The sequence below is a fragment of the Myxocyprinus asiaticus genome, chromosome 4 (genome assembly GCF_019703515.2).
Source record: "Myxocyprinus asiaticus isolate MX2 ecotype Aquarium Trade chromosome 4, UBuf_Myxa_2, whole genome shotgun sequence".
Lineage (NCBI taxonomy): Eukaryota > Metazoa > Chordata > Actinopteri > Cypriniformes > Catostomidae > Myxocyprinus > Myxocyprinus asiaticus.
Window position 1 is genome coordinate 12,637,728 of NC_059347.1, and position 13,861 is coordinate 12,651,588.

Below are 13,861 nucleotides of genomic sequence, written 5' to 3' on the forward strand. Positions count from 1 at the left end.
TCGTTTCAAACTCGTATGACTTTCTTGCTTCCATGGAACACAAAAGATGTTAGGCAGAATGGAAGCCTGAGTTCCCATTGGCTTTCATTGCCTCTTTTTTCCTTCAAATGAAAATGAGTGGTGACTGGGCTCTCTAACATTCTGCCAAACATTTCTTTTTGTGTTCCACTGAAGAAAAAAATTAATACAAGTTTGGAACAACATGAGGGTGAGTAAATGACAACAGCATGCTAATTTTTTGGTGAACTATCCCTTGAAGTCTTCCAACATTGGACTAAAATATGGGCAGTTGACATGCACTTGGTTTTCGCATTCAAATGCAGGACTTGAAGAGATGGGCGACAGCGGAAGGGCAGAGACTGAGCAGGCACTGTACAGCTGCACGAGCCAACAGAGATGATGAGAGAGAGAGAGAGACAGAGAGAGAGAGCGAGAGAGAAAGAGAGATAGACAAGCCTGCTACTACTATCCCACCACCCGAAACATTTTGGGGAGAAGAAATGCATGGCCCTTGCAAATCACTCTATGGTGCCATCAGCACGCCACATTCTTTCAACGAGGAGTCAGAAAGAGAAATCAAACCAAAAACTAACAAAAGCAGCAAAAGAACGAGGCAAGGGGAGGCAGGGGAGGCAGGGAGGAATGAGAGATTTTGGCAGATAAAGAGCCTGAACGTATGTGGACTGAGAGAAATAAACAAGGGGATGGAAATGTAGCACCAGAGAAAAATCAAAGACAACAGTGATAAATGACAGAGAGGGCCGAGAGTCATGGACAGTGATGCTGGGAACAGTGAAAGGGGTGGGGGATGGGCTCAAGAAGGGGGCAGGGGGAAGCGAGGTGGGCCGACAAGGACAAAGCGAAAAAGAGATTTCCCACAATTTCACTGTCAGTACCTAACAACATCGACAATAATCATCAAATATCATTCAAACTAGGACTGGGCAGTATGACGGTATATACTGTACAATTACCATAGTGTGGTAATTACACAGTGGGAACCAAAATCACTTAAAATAAATCTATTTTGCCTTTCTCTTACTTAAAAGTATAGTTCACCCAAAAAATTAAAACGGAGTAATCATTTACCTACCCTAATGTCATTCCAAACCTGTATGACATTTTCTTCCATGGAACGCAAAGAGAGATGTCATGCAGAATGTGAGGGATTGACAGCTGCAGTCACCATTCACTTTCATTCAGGGTCAGAAATTTAGGGGGGCATATGCCAAAAATGCCATAAAAAAACTACAAAAATGCCCATAAAATGTTTAAATGAGAGGGCAAAAAATTAGCTCGAAATGAATTCTTATGATTTTTATTTGTACCATCTGATTAAGTTCTTAATATTCTATTATTGTCCAAGTTCAAATCAAATCACTTTATTGTTGAGAACACATATGTTATATGTATTATGGCATTTAGGAGCTGATTTGGGGCTGGAGGGCAAATATTGCCCCTTCATGTAAAAGTTAATTTCTCACACTGCTTTCATAGTATGGAAATGGTGCAATGAAAGTGAATAGTAAGGCTGTCAGTCCCTAACATTCTTCTCCTTTTGTATTCCACAAAATAAATGCATACAGAATTTGCATTTTTGGGTGTACCATACCTTTGATACATTTTTCCATTACAAATTCTGTTATCAGCATAACAAGTCTAATTGACCCTTCACTAAGCTCCGCCCCCCTTGGTTACAGCTGCTCGCTCTGACAAGCTCTGCAGAACTTCCCACTGGTATGAATGGGAGATTGCCGTGAAGGACGTGGTTTTTGGCCAAATACTCTCATAAACGGAATGGACAATATTTTTATGTGGGCTGGTATGAAGAGTGACGTTGTACTACATATTTATAATACGTTTTTTGAGAGAAATTGTTAAATTACAATATAATTAGACAGACTGTGAAGCAGGATCAAGGCAAACAATTATTAGTCACTTGAAAAGAGGAAAAACGTCATTTAATAGCTATTACACATCTAATAACATTAGCGTAATTGAACAGAGCTGTTTACAACATCTCTTAACACACTCATTTTGATGCTGTGAACTGTTATTTACTATCACATTTACTATGACTTGAATCAATACATAAATGAATTAATGTTCAGTTATTAGCTTTAATTTACCTTGGAGCAAATGTAGATGTCATTACAGATGTTATACTGTATGTTCATTTGGGAATGAGGGCTGACAATTTAATCCATAATATGCTCTTTTTCAAATTTAAAGATTATTAAAATAAGAAAGAAAAACACTGTGGTTATCATCTCTGGGTGACTCGTGTCACTATTACAAATGACCCAGCAACAACATGTTTTACATTTTTTTTATTATTTGATAAAATCCCACTTAAAAGTACTCAAACACACATTACTCCCATAGGCTCTCATTGTAAAATAGCAAACACGTGTCAGAGTAATGGCGGCAGAGTTGCTAAGACAGGATTGGTCAGAAGCGATTTTATGGCGGAGCTTAGCAAAGGGTCAATTGCAAAATTAACAATATTCAGAATTTCTTTTGCTTTATCAACGGTACTCCATGGAGCTTCTTGCGTGCTTCAATGAAAGCAAGGAAATCTGATCTTTTTAATAAAGGAGAAAACTTGGTCAGTGCCACAAATTTACTTATTTTATTAGTGACCTAGAAATAGTGAAGACTTTTAAAAATTTAACTCATTTACATAATTACATTTATTTGAGTTTTAGAATCCCAAAAATTTACAACAAAGAGTCGTTTAGATTTTTTCAGAGTACTAAAACTTTGTTTATTACCAGGTTTAAATTAAATTTTGAATCCCACATTTTCCATGTTGCCTCAGACTTTTGGACTCCTCTGTATGTGTGTCTATTAGTAAGCAAGGCTGGTTTATGTTAATATAATGCAAGTAATGTGATAATACAGTGCAAGACAGGGAAAAACGTATTATTTGGGTGCAACACGAAACTGAATTTAATTGTTTGTGATTGCGTCGACTTGCTTCATTAATATAGAACTCAACTGATATGCAGTCACAGGTGTGTATTTTGGCTATTTCAAACGACTTTGGATGTAGCTAATCATATTAGAATTTAGAGTTGGAGGCTTGAAGCCATAAAACTTACATTAGTTTTACATAGAGTACTTGGTTTTTAACTCAAGTACTAACTTAGGTCAAGTTAGTGATCACTAACTTTACCTTTTAAGAATGTGAAACGTCAGAATAATAGTAGAGAGAATTATTTATTTCAGCTTTTATTTCTTTCATCACATTTCCAGTGGGTCAGAAGTTTACATACACTTTGTTAGTATTTGGTAGCATTGCCTTTAAATTGTTTTACTTAGGTCAAACATTTTGGGTAGACTTCCACAAGCTTCTCACAATAAGTTGCTGGAATTTTGGCCCATTCCTCCAGACAGAATTGGTGTAACTGAGTCAGGTTTGTAGGCTTCCTTGCTCGCACATGCCTTTTCAGTACTGCCCACAAATTTTCTATCGGATTGAGGTCAGGGCTTTGTGATGGCCACTCAAATACCTTGACTTTGTTGTCCTTAAGCCATTTTGCCACAACTTTGGAGGTATGCTTGGGGTCATTGTCCATTTGGAAGACCCATTTACAACCGAGCTTTAACTTCCTGGCTGAAGTCTTGAGATGTTGCTTCAATATATCCACATAATTTTCCTTCCTAATGATGCCATCTATTTTGTGAAGTGCACCAGTCCCTCCTGCAGCAAAGCACCCCCACAACATGATGCTGCCACCCCCATGCTTCACGGTTGGGATGGTGTTCTTCAGCTTGCAAGCCTCACCATTTTTCCTCCAAACATAACGATGGTCATTATGGTCAAACAGTTGCATTTTTGCTTAATCAGACCAGAGGACATTTCTCCAAAAAGTGAGATCTTTGTCCCCATGTGCACTTGCAAACTGTAGACTGGATTTTTTATGGCGGTTTTGGAGTATTGAGTTCTTCCTTGCTGAGCAGCCTTTCAGGTTATGTCGATATAGGACTCGTTTTACTGTGGATATAGATACTTGTCTACCCGTTTCCTCCAGCATCTTCACAAGGTCCTTTGCTGTTGTTCTGGGATTGATTTGCACTTTTCACACCAAACTATGTTCATCTCTAGGAGACAGAATATGTCTCCTTTCTGAGAGGTATAATGGCTGCGTGGTCCAATGGTGTTTATACTTGCGTACTATTGTTTGAACAGATGAATGTGGTACCTTCAGGCGTTTGGAAATTGCCAGACTTGTGGAGGTTCACTATTTTTTTTCTGAGGTCTTGGTGGATTTATTTTGATTTCCCCATGATGTCAAGCAAAGAGGCACTAAGTTTGAAGGTAGGCCTTAAAATACATCCACAGGTACTACCAAATGACTCCAATTAGCCTATCAGAAGCTAATTGACTAATTGCCTAAAGGTTTGACATCATTTTCTGGAATTTTTCAAGCTGCTTAAAGGCACAGTTAACTTGGTGTATATAAACTTCTGACCCACTGGAATTGTGATATAGTAAATTAAAAGTGAAAATATCTGGCTGTAAACAATTGTTGGAAAAATTACTCGTGTCATGCACAAAGTAGATGTCTTTAACGACTTGTCAAAACTATAGTTTGCTAAAATCAAATCTGTGGAGTGGTAAAACATTTTTTTAATGACTTCAACCTAAGTGTATGTAAACTTCTGACTTCAACTAATATTATATATATATATATATATATATATACTGTAAAAAAAATTAAGAGACCACTGCAAAATTATCAGTTTCTCTGGATTTACTATAAGTATGTGTTTGAGTAAAATGAAAATTTTTGTTTTATTCTATAAAGTACTGACAACATTTCTCCCATATTCCAAATAAAAATATTGTCATTTAGAGCATTTATTTGCAGAAAATGACCACTTGTCAAAATAACAAAAAATATACAGTGTTTTCAGACCTCGAATAATGCAAAGAAAACAAGTTCATATTCATTTTTAAACAATACTAATGTTTTAAATTAGGAAGAGTTCAGAAATCAATATTTGGTGGAATAACCCTGATTTCCAATCACAGCTTTCATGTGATCATCTGTGATGATCTGGTGGTGCTTCACAAGGCTGAAATCGGGCAGATTCATCTTTGTGAACGACACATGAATCAAGCCACATACAAGGTTATCCTGGAACAAAACTTGCTTCCTTCTGCTCTGACAATGTTCCCTGGTTTTTCCAGCAGGACAATTCTCCATGCCACACAGCCAGGTCAATCAAGGTGTGGATGGAGGACCACTGGATCCAGACCCTGTCATGGTCAGCCCAATCTCCAGACCTGAACCCCATTGAAAACCTCTGGAATGTGACCAAGAGGAAGACGGATGGCCACAAGCCATCAAACAAAGACGGGCTGCTTGAATTTTTGTGCCAGGAGTGGCATAAAGTCACCCAACAGCAATGTGAAACACTGGTAGAGAGCATGCCAAGACAGATAAAAGCTGTGATTGAAAATCAGGGTTATTCCACCAAATATTGATTTCTGAACTCCTCCCAAGTTAAAACATTAGTATTGTGTTATTTAAAAATGAATATGAACTTGTTTTCTTTGCATTATTCGAGGTCTGATAACACTGCATCATTTTTGTTATTTTGACCAGTCGTAATTTTCGGCAAATAAATGCTCTAAATGACAATATTTTTTATTTGGGAGAAATGTCAGTACTTCATAGAATAAAACAAAAATGTTCATTTTACTCAAACACATACCTATGATAATTTGATAATTTTGCAGTGGTCTCTTTCCAGATATATATATATATATATATATATATATATATATATATATATATATATATATATATATATATATATAAAACATTAACATGATACAAAACTATTCATGCGTGATAAGCTTTTTGTCATACCGCCCAACCCTAATCCAAACACTTCATTCAACAGAGACTGATAAGAATGAGGGCTCTCTCCATCTCAACCAGGAGAAGAGATTGATTATATACAATTCTGTGTGACAAGAAAGTTCACAAATTATATTCAAAGACTTAATGGGGGTGTTGGGGGAGGAGAGCAGACATATATATGTATATATATATATATATATATAAAAAAAAAAAAATGTATATAAAAAAATAAAAATTAAGAAAAAAAATAAAAATCAAATGGAACAATACACGTTTCTTAAAAAGGGGGAGGGGGACTACATGTGTGAAAATGTTAAAATGAAACAGAAGGCAGGTTATCAAAGACATGTGTTCTCTTTCTAATCAGGCAGTGAGGCAATAACTGGTGGGACATACCGCTCTGGGCCACTGCTGTCTGGGACTGATACACTGGCATTGTACTGCATTGGCCGTGGAGGTTGGCATTGGGCAAGGGCATTCAATCACATGATGTCAAGTAAGGTGCCCATTTAAGGAGGGGCACATTTATGGGCGGGGCCAACCGGGGTGTCAGGTGGGCGGGCGTTCAGGGGCGGAGGTTGGGCCAACATCAAGGTGGGCAACGCAGGAGGGGCAAGTCGATCCAGTACATGGGCAACGGAGGAAGGTGGCCAAAAACAAAAAAAGTACAGGAGAAGGAAGAGGGGGAGAAGGAATACATTTTTAATTGAATACAAGGCTATACTCATTACTCTTACTGTCCAAAAATAGTTTTTTGAAGAGACTTGGCAATGAGTGCACAAGAAACAGGGCTGGACATGCGGTTTACGGTTTATGCAATGTCAAAGATGTCAGCCCCATTTCAGAGAGCTTGTCTGTCCGAATGAGCCAACCTATAGCTACATAATGGAAGAAGATCTTCCCTCAGGTTCAAATGCATGTAACACTTTAAGGATTTTAATATTAATGGGATTTTAATGGACGGATTGGTGTCATGGGCTTTGGTTTGAGGGATTTCAAATCTGATATATTTGAGTTTTGGGCTGATAAAGTGCTGAAATGCTCATGAAAACAACATTTGGTCAAAGGAATTGAAAAATGCTGTCAGAAGTCTTGCTGAAACTTGACCATTAGAGAACAGTGCTTATAAGTTCATAATAAGATCTTAATCTTAATACTCACATCTGTGCGCAAGGCTTTAATGTTTTTGCCCCCCTTTCCAATCACAGCCCCTGCATTCTGGAAATGCAAAATCAACAAGATTTCACTTTTAATGATGTGAAAACGCACTTTAAAAATATTAAAACAATTTCACAGGTCTGATCTATGATGGGCATGTATGCCACTTTAACTGACTCACTTTGCTCTGGAGAAGCACCCTGAGTTCCACCATTTCATCGGTGTTGCGAGAGCGCTTGAAAGCCTGCTCCTCATCCATGTCCTCAGCGGGGCGCTTGCCTGAGGGAGCACAAATCTGGCACATGAGCTTTGACGACAATCTAAAACATTCCTGATTATCAAATTACTCGTTATGAGAAAGTGCCATCATGGAATTCAAAACATAACTGAGAAAAGTTCTCATGAAACTTGAAGACCTATAGAAAACTTAAATTCAGCATTTATGTTGGGGGGGGGTAGAGAATGGAAGAATCTAGCCCGATATAGAATCAGCAAGATGAATTCAAGATTCATGCAACTCTTTCGGGAAACCTAAAAAGGTATTCTCTAGGGCTAGGTAAAAATATAGAGTTTTCAATGCCTCATGGTCTTAATTTGAACGATCTTGATATCTATTCTTAAATCCAAAGATCGATCTATGTGGCAAACCTCTACAATGAGAGTAAATCACTTGCATATGCGACCAAATGGTTTTGCTGAAATGTCAAAAAGTCTGGCTGGTAAATAAGATTTCACTCGCCAGTGATTCAGAAAGGATAGGGGTTCAGCAAGAAGTTCAGCACCGAGATGTTTTCACTAGATGTTCAGAGTAAAAGTTTAGTTTAATTTGTTCTGTGTAACGTGTCCAAAGACGAGATGCATTCAATACATTTGTCGCCGAATGTCTCTTAATATTCTTTCTGTTTTTTACAGTCGGTTGCTGATCAAAAACAACAAAAAACATTTTATTCTAAATCACACATAGACCAGGTGTGTTAAAGCTATTCAGCTCCATTCTCGTGAATATATGCTCTACAGAAACACTTCTGTAAGACGCTCGCTGAACTGTCACTATTCTTAAAGAGACAGTACCGTTTTAGCTCTTGTTCTACATATCAATGTAAATACTTGTAAACAGTACAAGTTATGCATGTGTAACCATTCTTTTGCAACATAGAAATGTGAAGAAGAAAAAAAAATACATATGCAATATATGAAATTTCAAGACATCATATTTGTCAATGGAATACATGGACATGTATCTTTTCAAAAATCTAAAATGTGACCAAAATGAGCAAAAAAAACTTGGGTGATTTCTTCTCCTCTACCTTTTCTCCTGCCTTGTTTAAACTTTCGCCAGGCACCGTAGCGCTTCCTGCATGGAGCTTTCCACAGCCCAAAGTGTTAAGTCAGTGTCGGATGCGCTCACATCTGCGATTATGTACAAAAAAAATTTCTTGTGCGCACCAGTTTCTAATGGGGGAAAAAGATGACTTGATACTTAAATTTCAGTCTGTTCCTCACACAACACTACTGAATGGCTTCAGAAGAATTTAAATATAAGGCACGAGTGATATGAATGACTTTTTTGAGATGGGTGTGAAGCAATTTTCTGATGGGGAGATGTGCAGGAGTGGGCGATCGTCTGGCGGAGAGTGTTATGCAACCGCTATCGGCCCTTCAATAACATATAATGTGTGGAGAAGGGTAGTTGGCGGACCTTTTGGTGTGGGCTTAGGCACGTACCCAGGGACACCACGTGATGGCTTTGGTCTCAAGTCTGTAATTATTTCAGTGGTTATTAGAGTTTTTCAGTATCATTAATCAGGGGTAAATTATTGTCCAGAGGTTCACTTCCAAAACACCGCGAAGATGGCACTGTCATGTGGTACCTGTTACTTTACTCGGTGCTGGCCAGGATGGGATGGGTCAGTGATTTATTATTACTGGAAGTTTAAAAATGCTTTTTGAAGATACTGCTGAGGTGGATTTCAATTTACGGGAATTAATTCTTGAATGAATTATTAGTTTTTATTAAAAAAAATGGTATTGTTTCAAAGGGGGGCCGGACCAAAAAGAAAATTGAGAACCACTGGTATAACTAACAGCATTAGCACAGAGAGCATTTCTTTCACGTTAGCAAAATGGACATTAATATCCAATCTCTGTGAGAACGCTACTTCAAAGTGCAATTTTCATGCCAGCGCAAAGCACAAGAGGGTGTGGGTGGGAGTGTTTGCGCAATCTTTGGGTGTATGTGGTTAAAATGTGGGTGTATTGTATGTAAATGAATTGGAAGTGTAAATTTGATATTTCCCTGAGAAATAGGTCATTGTGCTAAGACGTTTCAAAACCACATCTTAATACAGTTCATGTACAAAATGTCCCTGACACTTGCAGTTTTATGAAACAAAAATGTATGAGATTTGTGTTAAACTATCTATAGGTCATGGTTATGTTTATATTTACAACTGCATTTATGATCTAATTTGTATTGGTATTTTTCCACCTGTTGTCATAGAGTGATTAAGTCTGCAAAAACGGCTGGTGGAAAGAGGGTAAAATATTTGAAAGAATTTTTTTGACCACATTGTTATTTTGATAATATTTTTGTTTCGTTAGAAAAGTAATTTGAATTTAGAAATATTTTTGATTTAATTTTTTCGTGTTTCAATGAATTAAATATTTTAAAGTCAAAATCGACCAGTAGAAGTGAAGTGTGTGCTGATCCAATCACTGTTAATACTAGCCATGATTTATGTGTCAGTAGATGAACATGATTATTAATAGTTACATTCCTTATAATTTAACGAGCCTGCATCCAAATCCTGACAAGAATCACATTTTCCTTGAGTATATATAAGGAGCATATCACTGTCATAGAAATATGCTTGACATTCATCAAGGACGCAGTTGATGCACAAAAGAACATAATTTGCAATTCTTCCAATTCATTGCATTCAGTCCATTTACACTACCAACTTCTTATGAATGTGCTGTCTTGGTTTATATCGCTGATGCTTAACAAGGAATGGACTAAATAAAAGGACTCAAACGATGCAATGAAATTGCACACTCGATTTCGCCAAACCCAGTTGCATCTAGACTTAGCGCATGCTTGCATGAAAATACCAAAAATTCATGGCCATGCACAGTGATTTTGTACTTATGACTTAAAGCATAGTGTTGCGCTTAACGCTAGTGCTCTTAAAATAATGCCCTAAAACTGAAATATACCTATATGAATCTGAATCTAATCTGGAAATCTGTGTCAATACCCAGTGTTCGCCACCCATTTTACTAGTGTTGACCAATCTTCTGTATCAGCCAATAAAGCCACTTTCTGCACTATTGGAAATCAGCTGATTGTTTAAAAACAGCCGATGATCAGAGCTAATTTACTGGCAATCAAAAGGGGCGGAAAAAGGCATTTGACAGTTACACACGTGTGGTAATGATAATTGCAATGCAGCAATACTAGAACACACACATAATAATCACTGAAGCGGTCACTCGATGCAGTTCAGTGTGCTGACTGACTGTCAGACCAAAGAAATGCACTTTCGCAAATGCTTCCATTATAATAGAAAGTCACCTGAATCTACTATTTATACTGTTACACCATATTGGTGGAGCATTTTATTTTTGTAGTAAATTCAAAATACCTTGATATTAGGCCAGTTCTTTTCGCTTTGGTTTCTTTGAGTGTCAGATAATGTTTAAGCACAAATTTTTGTGTGCCACTGCAAACAAACAAAAAACACTGTGGATCTTTGAATTAATAGCATTTTATTTTCCACGCATCAACACATCTTTCCTTTCGCATGAAAGTCTTCAGCTATAATTGTATAATAAATAAATGTGGAAATCTGTTCCTGTAAAATTATTTTTAAAGACATTAAAATTACCATTACAATTTCTTTCAAAGTTTCACAAAGAGAACTGCCAAACTATCGGTATCAGCAGATGTATTGGTACAACACAGATTTTCTTAAATACTTCTGCAATATGACGTATTTCCGAGTAAAACAGAATATTCAATTAAATGTGGTCCAGGACATGATCCACCTGCAATTGATTGATATTGAAAAGTGGTCTCTGTGACAGGTGGTTGGAGGGGTTGAAAAATAATAAGAGGGACTGGTGACATCAGCTGAAAAATTTAAGTGGAGCAAAAGCGGAGCAAGCAGTTACAAATTGATGAAAACACATTCTTTGGAATAATGTGTACCGAATAATGTGTAGTTCACAACAGTAAATAGGGTCCAGTTTGAGTTCATGTTGACTTAAACTACAGCTACCTGTATTGAAAACTTGCTGCAGAAAATGTAGATATGATATGGAAGCTTTCGTGGCACTATGTGATTCAGAGGTATGTTACCGTTAGTGTCAGTGTTGCTGAATGTGTTCTCTTCTTCCTGCTGCTCAATTTCTGTCTCCATTGTCTTCAGCCAGCAGTGAATATGGAATAGGCTGTCCTCAACCGGTAACTCTGAAAGACAGAGAGGATTGAGGTTTAAAACAAATAAGAAACTACCTGGTCTGTGATATATCCAAAAACATGTCTTTTCCAAATAATAATAATTAGGGACTGAAAATGTTCCAAGGAAAGAAAACGAACAAGAGTTTTTGCAGAACATAACCGAAAACAGGAACAAAGTCCCTTTCAATTGTTCAGGAGTGAAAACTTTATTTATAAATGTTGGTAGCCAGGTATTAACCAGTTTTGTTTTGTTTTTTTTCATGTAACCTAAGTCTTAATAGTTTATCACAGTAAATTTTAGGTATTACACCACTTGTTGCCTCCCAAAAATGAGGCTTCTCTCTTTTTTAGTTGAACATAAGAATATGCTTTGATTCTGAAGGAAACAGCTGCATCACACATTTCTTTGCCTTAATGCATGTTGTGGATGTAGACTTCTGTGACATGCTGAAGACCTTTTAGACAACTATATACACACCGATCAGCCACAACATTAAAGCCACCTGTCTAATATTGTGTAGATCCCCCTCGTGCCGCCAAAACAGCGCCAATCCGCATCTCAGAACAGCATTCAGAGATTATATTCTTCTCACCATAACTGTACAGAGTGGTTATCTGAGTTACCGTAGACTTTGTCAGTTCGAACCAGTCTGGCCTTTCTCTGTTGACCTCTCTCATCAACAAGGCATTTCCATCCACAAAACTGCCGCTCACTGAATGTTTTTTGTTTTTGGCACTAGTGTTGTCACTAGAGCCCGACTGATATGGGATTTTTGAGACCGATACCAATTTTATAGGGGGAAAATTCACCAATTACCGATATGGTGGCTGATATAGTTAATTTTTGAGCTGGAATGAAAACAGACCATTTCTATGTGGATTGTCACCGATATGACTATGCAAAGGTACTCAGAAGGCTGCTTTCTTAAACAAATATTTTTATCAAAGAATATTTGAAATTATTATAATAGATTGTCAACAAATTCTAGAAATGTACACTGAGAAAATAAAGAATAAATAAAAATATGATAAATAGCTAAATAAACATCAGTACTGTTTAGTATCAGTCAACTGCTGACCATTAATTCTACATGTCTGACACGCTGATACTGAGGCGTGCAGTCTCGTGGAACACGCGCATGTAAAAGGTTCTCACTCTTTCTTTGATTCTGTCTTCTGATTTTTTTGTTTTTGTTTTGCAAGAACAGTATCATCTATAAGTCCAGTAGAGAATGCTCAGATGAAGTAGGTTCTTTGCTAGAGAGATGTTGCCCTTCACAACTGTTGTAAAGCCATCTTTCAAAAAGTTGAACAACACACATTTTAACTGCACTTAATTTTTTACCAGTTTCATTTGAATTTTTAGTTAAAATAAAAAAAAATTTCAAAGTTTGAAATCAAGGTGTCTTGCTTTATTGTGTAGGGTTAACCCTAACCCTGCTTAACGAAAATTACACCATAGTACCACTTAGCGTCCAACCAGCGGTAATACTCAAACCAGCCCGACTGGCACCAACAATCATCCATGCAATTAACTAATCAGCCAATCATGTGGCAGCAGTGCAGTGCATAAAATCATTCAGATACGGGTCAGGAGCTTCAGTTCATGTTCACATCATCCATCAGAATGGGGAAAAAAAATTTGTTGTCTGTGATTTGACCGTGGCATGATTGTTGGTGCCAGATGGGCTGGTTTGAGTATTTCTGTAACTGCTGATCTCCTGGGATTTTCACACACAACAGTCTCTAGAATTTACTCCGAATGGTGCCAAAAACAAAAAACATCCAGTGAGCGGCAGTTCTGCAGATGGAAATGCCTTGTTGATGAAAGAGGACAACAGAGAATGGCCAGACTGGTTTGAACTGACAAGTCTACGGTAACGCAGATAACCACTCTGTACAATTGTGGTAAGAAGAATAGCATCTCTGAGGTGGACCTACACAAAATTAGGCAGGTGGTTTTTAATGTTGTGGCTGTTCGGTGTATAATTACTGCGTTTACATGCATGGTCAAAGGAATAGTTCAACCAAAAGTGAAAATTCTCATCATTTACTCACACTCATGCCATCCCAGATGTGTATGACTTTCTTCAGCAGAATACAAATTATGACTTTTAAAATAATATTTCAGCTCTGTAGGTCCACACAATGCAAGTGAATGGGTGGCAAAATGTTGACGCTCCAAAAAGCACAAAAAGGCATCATAAAAGTGATCCACACGACTCCAGATTTTAATCCATATTTACAGAAGTGATATGATATGTGTGGATGAGAAACAGATCAATATTTAAGTCCTTTTTTGCTTGAAATGTTTCTCATATGAATGAAGAATGTGAATCGCCAAAAAGCAATGTTACTGCCA

At 37.4% G+C, this 13,861-nt stretch overlaps 1 protein-coding gene across 5 annotated transcripts in view; it reads right to left on the minus strand.

Moving 5' to 3' along the window:
* Positions 1–13,861, minus strand: part of LOC127439873 (heterogeneous nuclear ribonucleoprotein K-like) — a 32,319-nt gene that overhangs the window by 17,505 nt on the left and 953 nt on the right. For 4 of the 5 annotated variants that reach the window (XM_051696150.1, XM_051696148.1, XM_051696149.1 and 1 more), the window contains exons 2-5: positions 11,398–11,508; positions 7,219–7,316; positions 7,041–7,097; positions 6,276–6,319 (exon numbers count right to left, since the gene is read on the minus strand). In XM_051696150.1, coding sequence (XP_051552110.1) covers positions 6,276–6,319; positions 7,041–7,097; positions 7,219–7,316; positions 11,398–11,458 — 260 coding nt within the window. In that variant the 5' untranslated portion in view covers positions 11,459–11,508. The remainder of the gene's footprint in view (positions 1–6,275; positions 6,320–7,040; positions 7,098–7,218; positions 7,317–11,397; positions 11,509–13,861) is intronic. The other variant, XM_051696151.1, reaches the window with a different exon arrangement.